This window comes from Macaca fascicularis, chromosome 14 (genome assembly GCF_037993035.2).
Source record: "Macaca fascicularis isolate 582-1 chromosome 14, T2T-MFA8v1.1".
Taxonomy (NCBI): Eukaryota; Metazoa; Chordata; class Mammalia; order Primates; family Cercopithecidae; genus Macaca; species Macaca fascicularis.
The window spans coordinates 124138600-124153182 of NC_088388.1; the positions used below are offsets into that span (position 1 = coordinate 124138600).

Here is a 14583-nt window from a genome sequence, read left to right on the forward strand (position 1 = left end):
GGATTCTAGCACTTTGGCAGGGGCCAAGGCAGGAGGATCACTTGAGTCCAGGAGTTCGAGATCAGTCTGGGCAACATAGTAAAACCCCGTCTCTATTACATATATAAGAGGTTAGGCCGGGTATGGTGGCTCACGCCTGTAATCCCAGTACTTTGGGAGGCTGAGGTGGGTGGATCACCTGAGGTTAGGAGTTCAAGACCTGGCCAGCACGGTGAAACCCCATCTCTACTAAAAATACAAAAAATTAGCCGGGCATGGTGGCACATGCCTGTAATCCCAACTGCTCAGGAGGCTGAGGCAGGAGAATCACTTGAACCCAGGAGACAGAGGTTGCAGTGAGTCGGGATCATACTACCGCACTCCAGCCTGGGCAACAAGAGCAAAACTCCATCTCAAAAAAAAAAAAAAGTTAAAAAAAATTGCTGGGAGTTGTAAACCAAGTTTGAAGGTTTATGCAGTTGATGGAAGGAGGGTTTTTAAATGGTGGGCATCTTGGACGTGAACACTTTCCAGCTTCGGCAGAAAAAATTGTAAAAGACATGGTTTAAAGTAAGGTATACTCCCAACATTCTCCTATGACATCTCTGGTCATTTAACAATAGTATTGCAGAGAACTACTTCCAGATTGCTAATGGGTGTGGTTTGTAGAAGACCAGTATTTCATCAACTTGTGATGAGTGATTGCCTTATTTAAGCTTAGTTTCTTAAAACTAAGTTTTAAAAAAGTAGGCTTAGTTATTTAAGCAATCACATATTTGCTTCCTGAAATTTGTATCTGTACCATTTAGAAGCATCTCATAAACTATCAGGAAAAAAAAAAAATAGAAACATCTCAGTTTAGTTTAAAAGGGTGAAGGCAGCTGGGCATGGTGACTCACACCTGTAATCTCAGCACTTTGGGAGGCTCGAAGTAGGTGGATCATGAGGTCAGGAGTCCAAGACCAGCCTGGCCAACATGGTGAAACCCCATCTCTCCTACAAATATAAAAATTAGCCGGGCATGGTGGCGCACGCCTCTAGTCCCAGCTACTCGGGAGGCTGAGGCAGGAGAATCACTTGAACCTGGGAGGTGGAGGTTGCAGTAAGCCAAGATCACACCACTGCACGCCAGTCTGGGTGACAGAGTGAGACTCTGTCTTGGGGGGTGAAAAAAGGGTCAGGGAAGTTGAGTGGATGAAGGTGTATGATTTTTATCCCCAGGACTGTGCCTGGCTATTGAAAATGTGTAAAAGTTTAAATGACTGGAAGTGAGGAACCTCCAGAGTTTTATTAGCATAGTTGAGCAGTCCAGCCTTTTGTACAAAGGCTAGATTAGGCTTATCTGCAATAAGAGAAATGTGACAATCTCAAATGAGTTATAAACACAAAGCAATGTAAATTTTTCTTGCCTTTCACGAGGGTATTGTCACTGAGAGCAGTGATTAGGAAATGGGTCAAAAAGAGACTAGACTCTATTTTTGCCAAGTTCAGAATACCTGTTTGAAGCAGACTAATAATTAGTAACCAAAAACAAGGGAGCTCACAAAACTAAAAATGAATATTTGGTTGAGTATGAATCACAAAACCAGTAGGATCTGAGGAATTGTTCCCAGAAGCACTTTTTAAGGGATAGACATCACAACTTGGACAGGTATATGTAATAGAAAACACAACCCTTTTTATTCTATCTATAGAGCTGAGTTGTCTGTTATAGCAACTCTCAAAATTAGAAAGTAGATGCTTTAGATCTGAGTACATTAAGTCTACTAGAAATTTAAACAACACATTCATGTACAGATGTGTTAACTGCTCTGCACTTAATAAAAGGATAGCATCTATGAGAGAAAAAGCAACTACAGTTGTCTATTCACTGTCTCATTTTCCACCCACAAATATTACTTTATTTTCTGATTATAGCAGTAGCACGTTCATTATGCTCCTTTATGTGTGTTTACCTCCATTATTGAGATTGCTTTGGTGAAGGTTATCTGTTCATCAGTAGTGGGGTGGATAGATAGTTTAGCAGTCATCCCACCTTTTATTAACATATTCTGGGCTGGGTGCGGTGGCTCATGCCTGTAATTTCAGCACTTTGGGAGGCCGAGGCGGGCGGATCACGGGGTCAGGAGATGGAGGCCATCCTGGCTAACATGGTGAAACCCCATCTCTACTTAAAATACAAAAAATTAGCCGGGCGAGGTGGCACGCGCCTGTGGTCCCAGCCACTCAGGAGTCTGAGGCAGGAGGATTGCTTGAACCTGCCAGGCAGAGGTTGCAGTGAGCCGAGATTGCGCCACTGCACTCCAGCCTGGGCAACAGAGTGAGACTCCATCTCAAAATTTAAAAAAACGATATTCTGCCTAAGTTGTATAACCTATAGGAGTTAAAAGGAGGCTGACTTCAGGTCAGTGTAATTTACACATTTGTAACAATGAGAGCCATACACCAGTACAAATTTTGGATGGACCTAAAATGAGTTTGCAAAAGCACTGAAGGATCAAGTGAGGGAATTATGACTTAATCATGTAACAAGTACTGAGCAAGGGACTGGGGACTCAAGGGTGAACCAGAAAGATATGATTACTGCCTTCTAGGACCTGACAGTCCAGTAAGAGAAACTGACAAGCAAATGAATATGCAAAAATTTCAAGAATTACATGATTAGCTATTTTTCCATAGGTCTCAAAGCTGGATAAAACACTGGAATTCAGGGAATCTTTGAGTAAGATGAGCAATTAGGCCATGTGTTCAGCCTCTCCTTGTACTCATTCTGATTTCAAATTTAAATGTTCTGTAGTGCTTTGAGACCTAGAGAAAAAAAAAAACAATGACCATTTAATCATTTAGGTAAGTTCCTCTAATCATTCCTCTTCACGAGGAATCAACATCGCAATCAGCTCAGCAGCTTTTCCAAAACACAAATAACAACACCTGGCTCTGGAGGAAATTTAAGTAATTGTGGAAACAAAAGGTAATTTAAGAAATTCTAATTAACTATTTTCACAGAGATTTCAGAAGCTACTGCATCCACAAAATAAGAACAGATTATTGTGAAAAGAACAGAATAGGAAAGCTCTTGGAAATTAAAACAGTTACGGAAATTTTTAAAAATGAGATGGCTTATAAAAGTGACACTGGCCAGGCCCGGTTGCTCAAGCCTGTAGTCCCAGCACTTTGGGAGGCTGAGGTGGGCGGATCACAAAGTCAGGAGATAGAGACCATCCCGGCTAACACGGTAAAACCCCGTCTCTACTAAAAATACAAAAAATCAGCTGGGCGTGGTGGCGGGCGCCTGTAGTCCCAGCTACTCAAGGTCTGAGGCCGGAGGATCCTTTGAGCCCAGGAGGTTGAGGCTGCAGTGGGCTGAAATTGTGCCACTGCACTCCAGCCTGGGTGACAGAATGAGACCTTGTCTCAAGGAAAAAAAAAAAAAAAATGACACCAAGGAGGCTAAATTAGTGAACTGCAAGATAATATTGAGGAAATCTTCCAGAACATACGGCAAAAAGATCAAGAAAAAGTTAAGAACAGGAGAGCCTTCCAAGAACCAGGAGATAAAACATTTGTCCAACAGCAACTTCAGAAAATGAGAATAGAAAAATGGAGATGAATAAAATCAAAGAACATTTCCTGAACTGATTATACAAATTTTAGCTTTCAGACTGAAAGGGCCTGCCAAATGTAAAGCAGAAAAAAATGAAAGAAGACAAAACACATAGATGAAATCTCTAAGGAAAGACAATTTATCAGAGAGGGAAATAGATTACCCATAAAGGAATGTGACTCGGATTGGCATCAGGTTTCTTAAGGCACAGTGGATCACAGACAATATAGTCACAATGCCTTGAAAGTGTGCTTTTCTGTGTCTGTGTGCAATTGGGGTGGGTGGGTCCCAATTTTGTTCCTAAAATTCTAAACCTAGCCATGCTATTAAGGACAAAATACAGATATTTTCTAACACGAAACGGCAATGTTTGCTTCCATTCAGCTTTTCTAAAACACTTACTTAAAAGAAAAAACTCATCAAAAGTGAAAAATAAATCTAAGAAATAGAAAGATGTCTTATCAGATGATAATCTATGGGGAAAAAAAAAAAAAGAACGATGTCTTATTAAGACAAAACACCCAACCAAATAACATAAAACAGTGGAATCCAGAAGCGCACTCAGGGGAAATCCCAGTAATACAACTTTGCACACACTTAGAAACATGGGTTCTGGAGAGAACAGCTTCAAGAACACAGATACTATTACTCTGGTGTGCTACAAATGAGACGAAGGCATCAGTTTTGTTTATCAATGATATACAAGAAAGATAAACCGATACTTTAAGAAAGACCAAAAGCTCTACAAAAAAGTTCTAACTTCTACATCAAAACATTCCTTTTAAGCAACTGATGAAATAGTAAAAGCATTGCTTTCTGAAACAACCAGTTCAAAACTTTTGGGCTTATAAATCAGGAGGGAGGAGGATTAACTGATACACTATAGTTCATGTATAAACTGTAGGTTTATTTTATTTATTTATTTATTTATTTATTTAGAGACAAAGTTTCACTCTTGTTGCCCAGGCCGGAGTGCAATGGTGCGATCTTGGCTCACCCCAACCTCTGCCTCACAGGTTCAAGAGATTCTCCTGCCTCAGCCTCCCTAGTAGCTAGGATCACAGGCTTGCACCACCACACCTGGCTTTTTGTATTTTGAGTAGGGACAGGGTTTTTCCATGGTGGTCAGGCTGGTCCTGAACTCCCGACCTCAGGTGATCTGCCAGCCTCGGCCCCCCCAAAATGCTAGGATTATAGGTATGAGCAACCACGCCTGGTCTATTTATTATTTTATTTTAGAGACAGGGTCTGTCTTACTCTGTTGACCAGGCTGGAGTGAAGTGGTGTGATCATAGCTCATTGCTGCCTAACTTCTGGGCTCAAGCGATCCTCCTGCCTCAACCTCCTCAGAAGTTAGGATTACAGGCCAGCACGACCATGCCCAGCTAATTTTTAAAAATTATTTTTTGTAGACACTGCATCTCACCATGTTGCCCAGGCTGGTCTCCAACCCCCGGCCTCAAGCCATCTTCTCACCTCAACCTCCCAAAGTGCTCGGATTACAATCTTGAGCCACCACGCCCGGACCTCAAGGTTTGTTTATAATAATTATAAAGATTTTCCTATTAGTTTGTTTTCCTTTGATTTTATTCACAAATAAGCCTTTCCTCATGGACTGGTATCAAAGACTCATCCTAAAAATAGGCTTAGATTTTCAAACTTTGTTCTTTAACAGTACATTGTGACTTTCAAAAAGGTTGACTTAATTTCATCACTTGGAAGCTTAAATGTATTCTCTTTAAGAAACATGTTTAATACTTTCTCTTTTTTTGGTGATGGAGTCTTGCTCTGTTGTTCAGGCTGAGTGCAATGGCGCAATCTCAGCTCACCGCAACCTCTGCCTCCCGGGTTGAAGCAATTCTCCTGCCTCAGCCTCCTGAGTAGCTGAGATTACAGGAGTCCACCATCGCGCCCAGCCTACTTTGAAAAAATTAATAAAAACTCTAACATCTTAATATTCTTTTTCTTTTTTTGAGACGGAGTTTCGCTCTTGCTGCCCAGGCTAGAGTGCAATGGCGCGATCTCGGCTCACTGCAACCTCTGCCTCCTGGGTTCAAGCGATTCTGCCTCAGCGTCCCAAGTAGCTGGGATTACAGGCGCCCGCCAACACGCCCAGCTAGCTAATTTTTGTATTTTTAGTAGAGATGGGGTTTCACCATGTTGGTTAGGCTGTTCTGGAACTCCTGACTCAGGTGATCCACCAGCCTCGGCCTCCCAAAGTGCTGGGATTACAGGCGTGAGCCACCGCGACCGGCCTTAATATTCTTAGGATACTACTTACAAAAAAAAAAAAAAAAAAAAAAAAAAACTTGAACACAATCTTTCTAATTTTAATTCCCCGCCCCCCACGCCCTGCTTTTTTTTTTTTTTTAAAGAGAAAAAACTTTTTTTTTTTTTTTTTTTGAGATGGAGTCTAGCTCTGTCGCCAGGCTGGAACGCAGTGGCGCGATCTCGGCTCACTGCAACCTCCGACTCCCTGGTTCAAGCGATTCTCCGTCAGCCTCCCGAGTAGCTGGGATTACAGGCACGCGCCACCACGCCCGGCTAATTTTTGTATTTTTAGCAGAGACGGGGTTTCGCCATGTTGGCCAGGATGGTCTCCATCTTCTGACCTCGTGATCCGCCCACCTCGGTCTCCCAAAGTGCTGGGATTACAGGGGTGAGCCACCGCCCCCGACCAAAACTCTTTTTTGAAGAAGCATTTACTTCAAGTTCTGTAATTCCTTCAGGCTCAGCTTCAGTTTCCTTTTTTTAAAGTAAAATTACATCGAACACTTACTATTAAAAACAAAACAAAAAAAGCAGATCTATTGAATCATAACGTCCTGGGGCGAGCCTGATCATGTGAATTTTTAAAAAAATGCATGTGATTCTAAAGCACTGATTTAAATAATGACCTTTCAATAAGCGGTAGGTTCCGTTCAGGGGAGAGTAAATAGGAAGCTGCGTGAGTGGCAGGGGCAACAAGTTGGAAGAGCTGCGGGACGTTCCCACTCTCTCTGGTGTAGTCTTGGCTCACCAAGGCGCGCAGGGAGTAGAAGTGCCTGAGGATAAAGGTGTATACGTGCGAGCCTGAGATGATGGAATTGCCGCTGAAACTTCGTCCCCTTCTCTGCCCTCAGCAACGTTATTGGGGGTCGGGGAGCGCGTTGGGTGCGGGAGAAGACAGACAAGTTAGAATAGGGAGAGCGGCTCTCTGGCGGGTATCTTACAAAGGGCTGGACTAAGCATGGCCGGGCTGCCTCTCGGTCCCCCGAGGAAGCCCGTCTGCTGCTGGAGAAGGCTGTGCCTCCGTGGCGGTGGCTGTCTCAGCCGGCAGTGGAGACGCCTCCAGCTTAACCCCGACAACCCCTTTACGCCTAGGCACGCTCTTTCACAAAGCTAGGGGCTGTGAACTCTGCCAAGGTTCCCAGGTCCATCGCAGTTACCAGAGCACTGTAAAAGCTCTTGAGCCAACTATCAGGCACATCCTGCAAAAGACGCAGTCTGGACCAGGAAGCGTTTGAAACGCTTCCCTCCTCTCCATTCACCTTGTATTACGTAACAATTTCTACCTTAAAAAAGAGGGAGACCAGCGGCTCCGCATTCCGAGTTACTGGGACTTGGAGCAAGGGCCTATTTCAGCGTAGTTTCCGCTTCTTGTCACATGACGGGAGTCAGCGGGCCACTGCTTTCCACCGCGACTCCCCGTGGGTCCGCCGACCGACACGTCACTCCTCGGCCCTCAACCAAACTGCTTGGGGCACGTTCTTGCCGCGCTCTTGACTCCTACGCGCCGGCCTATGACAGCTCGGCGGGAGCACGCAGACACGCCTCTAGACTGCTAAGCGATAGCTGTAATGACCAATTAAAAACTGGAATCGCGGTTCGGTTTACGCCTCCGAGTTTGACAGACAGTTCCCAGATCCTATCGCTCTCCCGAATCGTCGAATTGGCCTGGAGCCAGCCAACGGGGGAGCGGTCGGGGAGGCGGACCCGGCTGCTGCCAGGGTTGGGTGCGCCGCTGAACGGATGGCAGAGGGAGCCCAGCGGATCGCCTAGGAAAGCCGGCCAGGTGAGAAGGCCATAGAACGTAACTTGAAAATCAGCGGCAGCTGCAGTCCATGGCGTTGGTGGGGCTGAACGAAGTGTGCACGGGGCAAAACTCTAAGTGGGGATGGAGAGCAGAGCTTAGGGCCTTGCAGAGGAGGGGGCGTGGGGCGTGGTGTGGGGGCTTCCTGGATGGAAGGATGTGAAGGTCTGGGGAGGGAAGGTAAGGTGGATCTTGGGGACAGAGCGTGGGAAAGACTGGGTCCTGGGACTGGTTATGGAGGGGAGGGCGCGTAGGATGCTGGGGTGATGAGGGTCGCGCTGGGGGGTGTCAGAGGTGGTCAGTTCTTTGAGGGCGGGAAGAAGAGGGAGGTGGGACCCGCTGGAGAGACCAGGAGGGAGAAGAGAGTAAACGATTGTGAGAGGGTGTGGAAACGTGTGTAGGGAAACGGGGCTGGGGAAATTGCAGTCTGGGAAACTACAGCTAGGGTGGCAGGAGATGCCACACTTTGCAGAGCACAGTTGAGGAGAGCAGATTGGTAAGTGTTTTAAGAAAGGTGTCTTTGCTCTTATTTGCTTGGCCGTGTGCGAAAGTGACCAAAGAGCACGAGATGAAATCTCCCTTACGGCCCTGCCCTAAATGACTAGCTCCTTTACTCAGTTTTCAAGTAGAGGTCCTAGCAGTCTCATTTTGGTGTGCGGCTCATATCAACGCAGTGGTGTTAAGTTTGTTCCTATTTCAGGCATTCCAGAAAACAGCTGCAAACCCTGAGAGATATGGCTGGTTTGCTGACCTCCTGGAGTAGTTAGGCCTTTATTTTTAGTTTCAAAATAAGATTTCCCTTTGGGACTATACTTAAACACATTTCTAAAACTGCTCTTCTGGGACAGTTAATTATGGAAAACATGCTTGACTTCTCAGTGTTGGTGCCAGCATTCTATAAGCCTTCCACCTAGTCCAGTATGTGGGGTTTTTTTTTCTCCTTTATTCTAATAATAGTGGGAAAAAAGATTCATGGGGGAGGATAGACAAAGGTTTGTTAACAGATACATAAGTACAACTAGATAGGAGGAATAAATTCTAGTGTTCTATAGGATAACTATGATTAGGAGTATAATTAACAAAAATACACAATTTATTGTATATTTTCAGATAGCTGGAAGAGTGGATTTTGAATATTCCTAAGACAAAAAAAAAATAAATGTTTGAGGTGATGAATCTACTAATTATCCTGACTTGATATTACACATTATATACATGTACAGAAATGTCACACTGTACTCCATAAATAGGTACAATTACGTGTCAATCAAAAACAATAAAAGCAAAAAGTCTTGAACGATATCCTTTGTTATAATCGTTATAACTTAGCCCTTGATCACATTGTAATTTAAGAAGGTAGGGCTGGGTGTGGTAGCTCACGCCTGTAATCCCAGCACTTTGGGAGGCTGAGGTGGGCGGATCACAAGGTCAAGAGATCCAGACCACCCTGGCCAACATGGGGAAACTCCCTCTCTACTAAAAATACAAAAATTAGCTGGGCATGGTGGCGCGCACCTGTAGTCCCAGCTACTCAGGAGGCTGAGGCAGGAGAATCGCTTGAACCCGGGAGGCAGAGGTTGCAGTGAGCCAAGATGGCACCACTGCACTCTAGCCTGGCGACAGAGCAAGACTCTATCTCAAAAAAGAAAAAAAAAAAAGGTAGTACTGTCTAGTACTGTCTTATACAAGAATAACTAACCTATGGTAGATTAATGCTATATTGCTATATAAGTAATTCTTATCTGTCATGTGATTTCCATTTTGAACTGTCCACAGTTCAAACATTTTAATCTACTTTGTTTGCAGTTCAAACATTTTAATCTACTTTGTTTAGCCCCCGACTCTTCTGCTTCAGTAGGAAAAATTCGTTTTCTTTCCCTCTAGCTTATCATCTGATGCCATCGAATGTCTGTGTGTAATTTTATCAGTCTCTTAAATCAGCATTGTCAGTTACAGAGATGCCTTGAGACAGATGATTGGAAACGGGTATCGATCTGAGCAGCTGTTACAGTCTGATATATGGGATTGAGAGCGCAGTGGGTCTGTGTTTGTGTACCTCCTCCTCTTCTTGAGTGCATGATTGTACCTGCCTTAGTTATCAGTTATGCTCTTAGTTGACCCGACAGCCCCACTGGGATTTGGAAAAGAAAAAAGTTTATAGCCATTCAGTTGAAGTTTAAATTTAGGGCTCGAAATTGTGTTGATTCAGTCGTGACCTCTATTTTTCCTCTTACTGCTTTCACTTTTTCTTTCTTTCTTTTTTTTTTTTTTTCCTTTTTAAAGAGAGGAGGTCTGGCTCTGTTGTCCAGGCTGGAGTGCAGTGGTGTGATCCTAGCTCACTGCAACCTCCAACTCCTGCCTCCGTCTCCTGAGTAGCTGGGACTACAGGTGCAGACCACCAAGCCTGCATAATTTTAAACAATTTTTTGTGGAGATGGAGTTTCACTGTATTGCTCAGATTGGTCTTGAACTCCTGGCTTCAAGTGATCCTCCCTCCTTAGCCTCGGAAATTGCTGGGGCTTGCACTTCTGGTCTCGATATTTATTTCCTGCTTTTTCCCCCCATACAGTCCTGCCTTTTCCTGAGTGCTCTCTTTTGCCATTTTATTATTTTTCAGTATTTCCAATCTTTCCTATTTATTTTTTCATCTCTTCCTTGTACTATACTATTGCTAATTGTGCTTATGTACTTGTTAGCTGTGAAGGAGTTAGCTGTGAAGGAGTGGGAAATAGAATTATGGATGGTTTATTCTGACCACTCTATTTTAGTCTTGACACATAGACCTGACTTGTGCCTACTTCCTTGCAAGTTGATCATACTTTAGGCCAGGCTTGGATATTAGTATTAGCTTTGACCCTCTCTGGTGTTTTTGCTAGCTTCTATGTCCTTTATGATTCCCTCTCATCATAAAATATGAAAATCTAGTAAATTGAAGGTGTTCAATATCTTGTGGTCTTGACTTTTTCATTTTAGCTGATCGTCGTGTGTGGCCACCCATTCATGTTAAGATGACTAAATTCGGATTTTTGCGATTGTCCTATGAGAAGCAGGACACACTTCTGAAGCTTCTCATTCTGTCAATGGCTGCTGTATTATGTGAGTGTGCATGTGAACCTCCCTTTCTTTGGGGATAGAAAGAGGAAAGTCTAGAAAAACATTGAAAATCGCTATCTTTAAATGCCTTGTTCTTTTTAGCAGATTGTTATGTTTTTCCATTCCTCATCAGTATAATTTAATGAAGGCAAAATAGAAGGAATATAAAAGTCAGGGCTATGGGCCACGCATGGTGGCACACGCTTGTAATCCCAGCACTTTGGGAGGCTGGGGTGGGTGGGTCACTTGAGGCTGAGAGTTTGAGACCAGCCTGGCCAACATGATGAAACCTTGTCTCTACTAAAAATACAAAAACTAGTTGAGTGTGGTGGTGGATACCTGTAATCCCAGCTACTTGGGGGGCTGAGGCACGAGAATCACTCGAACCTGGGAGGCAGAGGTTGCAGTAAGCCGAGATTGCACCACTGCACTCTAGCCTGGGAAACAGAGCGAGACTGTCTCAAAAAAAAAAAAAAAAAAAAAAAAGAGGGCTATGATCATCTGTGAAAGAATGGGAAGCATGCTTTGCCAATTCTATTTTCTCACAGGGCAGAAAGTGATATTGGGGACCCGTGGATAACTGATTTTTGTAAAAGACAATTATCTTCAATTTAGGTGCCTCCTGTCATATTTTTGAAAGTCTCTTGAGTGTTTACTCTGTATTTTAGATTTTCTGGCTCTTCATGAGTCCTAGGTATAATTTTGCTTGCCATACCTATTACTTGGCTCCAAGGTTAAGGTTAGTTATGTGTGTGTGGTGGGGGAGTCAACGTGTATAAAAGATGACCATGTAAGTTGAGTTTGGTATTAGTAGGTGAATGTAATGTTATAGGCTTTTATGATTAGTTAACTGTGACCTATGAAAGTGGAAAATGTAGATGCCATTGTCAGGGGAAAGTTAACTTCTCTTGTTTCCTTTATGTGGGGAGAGATGGAATAAAGACTTTATTCAGGGATTATTTTGTATTTTCTGTGACCTCTCTACTGGATAATACTGTCTTCATTATAATACTATATCTGCTGTTCTTTCATGGCACATTACCAGTAAAATATTAACTCTCTGGTTTTTGCAGCTTTCTCCACTCGTCTCTTTGCTGTCCTGAGATTTGAAAGTGTTATCCATGAGTTTGATCCGTGAGTACCTTTGCTTGATCTGGTATTATTTACTTTGGGAGGCATTCAGGTTCATGGGTTTTGGATTCAAATTTCAGTCAGGCCTCAGTGATACAGATGTGTTTTCAGTACATTTAAGGGAAAAAAAAAAAAAAGCTTAAACTCTTCCAAAGGATATAATTATCTCCTTTTAAAGCATATATGTTGGAGTCCAGGCACAGTGGCTCACACCTGTAATCCCAGCACTTTGGGAGGCGGAGGTGGAGGGATCACTTGAGCTTAGGAGTTCGAGACCAGCCTGGGCAACAGGGTGAAACCCCATCTCTACAAAAAAAAAAAAAAAAAAAAAAAAGTGTTGGAATTGAGCAAGTAAGTCTCTGAAACTCAAAAAATGTGAGAGGCATTGCTAGTATGTCTGCCTATCACTTAAGATCTGGCTAGGCTAAGAATTCTGGCTGCTCAGTTTGGTAAAAGTTTGTGATGCAGACTGAAGGAAAGGGTCCTGGTGTGTATTCCAGGCTCAGAAGAGAATCACAAATGATGGACTTGAGATTCATGACATTTTGCTGTTATGCTTGTTTGTTTAGCAATTTATGTAATAGAAATTAGGCTTCTTAGTTAAATTCTAGGGCAATGAAAAAACTCAAGTTATCAGTTTGATTAGGAATTTTGTTCATTAGATGAAAAAGATAATGGTGGAAGTTCTTAGTGGTGTTAATAACTAGCATTTACTAAGCATTCATTTTGTTCCAAGCACTAATTTACAGATTATCTGTAAATCCTTTCAGCAACCCTTTGAGATGTAGGTACTATTATTCCCTTCTTAGAAATGAGGAGACTCCACTGGGCACGGTGGCTCAAGCCTGTAATCCCAGCACTGTGGGAGGCCGAGGCGGGTGGATCACGAGGTCAGGAGTTCGAGACCAGCCTGGCCAACATAGTAAAACCGCATCTCTACTAAAAATAGAAAAATTAGCTGGGCGTGGTGGCATGTGCCTGTAATCCCAGCTACTGTGGAGACTGAGGCCGGAGAATCGCTTGAACCCAGGAGGTGGAGGCTGCAGTGAGCCGAGATCATGCCACTGTACTCCAGCCTGGGTGACAGAGCAAGGCTCCATCTCCAAAAAAAAAAAAAGAGAGAGAGAAAAGAAAAAAGAAATGAGGAGACTCAGGCCGGAGTGATCATCTAAGGTTGCATATTCAGTACATGGAGGAACCATGATTTGGATGTTGGTGTGTCTGACTCGAAACTGGAATCACTGTGTTCTATTGCGTAAAGTTAAGGCTTATAACAAATTTGGAGGGCCAAAATTTTAGGTTCTTGAAATATTATTGATATCTTAAAAATAGTATATTTAATCTTGTGGAGTATTGATTGAAAATACCTGCATCTGTTTGCAAATTTATGATTTTGTTTTGTGTAGATACTTGAAAGCATTTTGGAGGCATTATAGTATTCTGTTTGGGGCCTCCCAAATTGAGTTTATATTTTTTCTCATGAATGAGGAAACATGTCCTTTTGTTTTTTCTTTTTTTGTTTGAGATTGGGTCTGACAGTGTCACCCAAGCTGAAGTACAGTGGTGTGATCACGGCTTACTGCAGCCTTGACTTCTGGGGCCCAAGTGAGTCTCCCACCTTAGCTTCCCAAGTAGTTGGGACCACAGGCATGTGCCACCATGCCTAGCTAATTTAAAAACAAATTTTTGTAGAGATGGAGTCTCACTATGTTGCCCAGTCTGGTCTCAAACTCCTGGACTCAAGCAATCCTCCCTCTGTGGCCTCCCAAAGTACTGGGATTACCGGCATGGGCCTCCATGCCCAGCCTCCTTTTGTTTCTTGATCCCAATCTGTTAGGCTTCTTTCTCAGACCCTCTGAATGAGCAAATATTGATGTTAGATAAGCAAGAGCATCTGCTTTGTTGTCAAGAGCTGTTAGGAACTATAAGGGACTTGACACTTCCTTTTGCAGAGGAGGAAACTGATTCCCAGAGTGGTGAATGCAGTCCAGATCTATTCCTACTAACTTACACTTCCTCTCTCACTCTGCCTCTCCTACTGGTAGGTAAAGGACACAATTCTGACACATTGATGTCTGCAACCCTCATCTCTTCTGTTTCTGACAGTCACCAAAACAACATCAGTGACAAACAGAAGGATAGAGATTTCTGCCATCTCTTGCTTCTGTTTACTTCAGCTTTCAAAACTTGACTGACCAAGGAGGAAATAGGGTTAGAGAGGTGGGCAGAGAGAACGGTTAATCATGATTATCCAAAGTAATTAAACTATCTCTAGTTTGAGACTCTTTTTGTTTATTTTTGTCTGTCTTCCTTTTTTTTTTGGAAACAGGGTCTTGCTGTGTCACCCAGACTGAAGTTCAGTGGCTCAGTTATGGCTCATGCAGCCTCAACTTCCTGGGCTCAAGTGATCCTCCTGCCTCAGCCTCCCGAGTAACTGGGACTACAGGCATGCACCACCACACCTGGCTAATTTTTGTATTTTTTGTAGATTGGGTCTTGTCATGTTACACAGGCTGGTCTCAAACTTATGTGCTCAAGCGATCCACCCACCTCTGCCTCCCAAAGTGCTGGGATAACAGGCATGAACTACTACGTCGGCCTCTAATTTATTTTTATTTATTATTATTAATTTTTTTTGAGATGGAGTTTTGCTCTTGTTGCCCAGGCTGGAGTGCAATGGCATGATCTCAGCTCACCGCAACCT

General features: G+C 43.3%; 2 protein-coding genes across 13 annotated transcripts in view; one reads left to right on the forward strand and one right to left on the reverse strand.

Annotated features, from left to right (window-relative positions):
* FEZ1 (fasciculation and elongation protein zeta 1) overlaps window positions 1-7318 on the reverse strand; it is a 114384-nt gene extending 107066 nt beyond the window's left edge. For all 5 annotated transcript variants that reach the window (XR_012423874.1, XR_010581058.1, XM_074015571.1 and 2 more), the window contains exon 1: window positions 7138-7318. The gene's annotated coding sequence lies outside the window, so the exon portion shown is untranslated. The remainder of the gene's footprint in view (window positions 1-7137) is intronic.
* Window positions 7319-7570: 252 nt separating this feature from the next.
* Window positions 7571-14583, forward strand: part of STT3A (STT3 oligosaccharyltransferase complex catalytic subunit A) — a 28928-nt gene continuing 21915 nt past the window's right edge. For 2 of the 8 annotated variants that reach the window (XR_012423863.1, XM_065529183.2), the window contains exons 1-3: window positions 7571-7835; window positions 10629-10751; window positions 11822-11882. Coding sequence is in view for 2 of the 8 variants with exons in the window: in XM_065529183.2 (XP_065385255.1) it covers window positions 7805-7835; window positions 10629-10751; window positions 11822-11882 (215 nt within the window). In the remaining 6 variants the exon portion in view is untranslated. Of the gene's footprint in view, window positions 7836-10628; window positions 10752-11821; window positions 11883-14208; window positions 14326-14583 lie in introns of all 8 variants that reach the window. The other 6 variants (XR_012423864.1, XM_005580076.5, XM_074015547.1 and 3 more) reach the window with 5 other exon arrangements.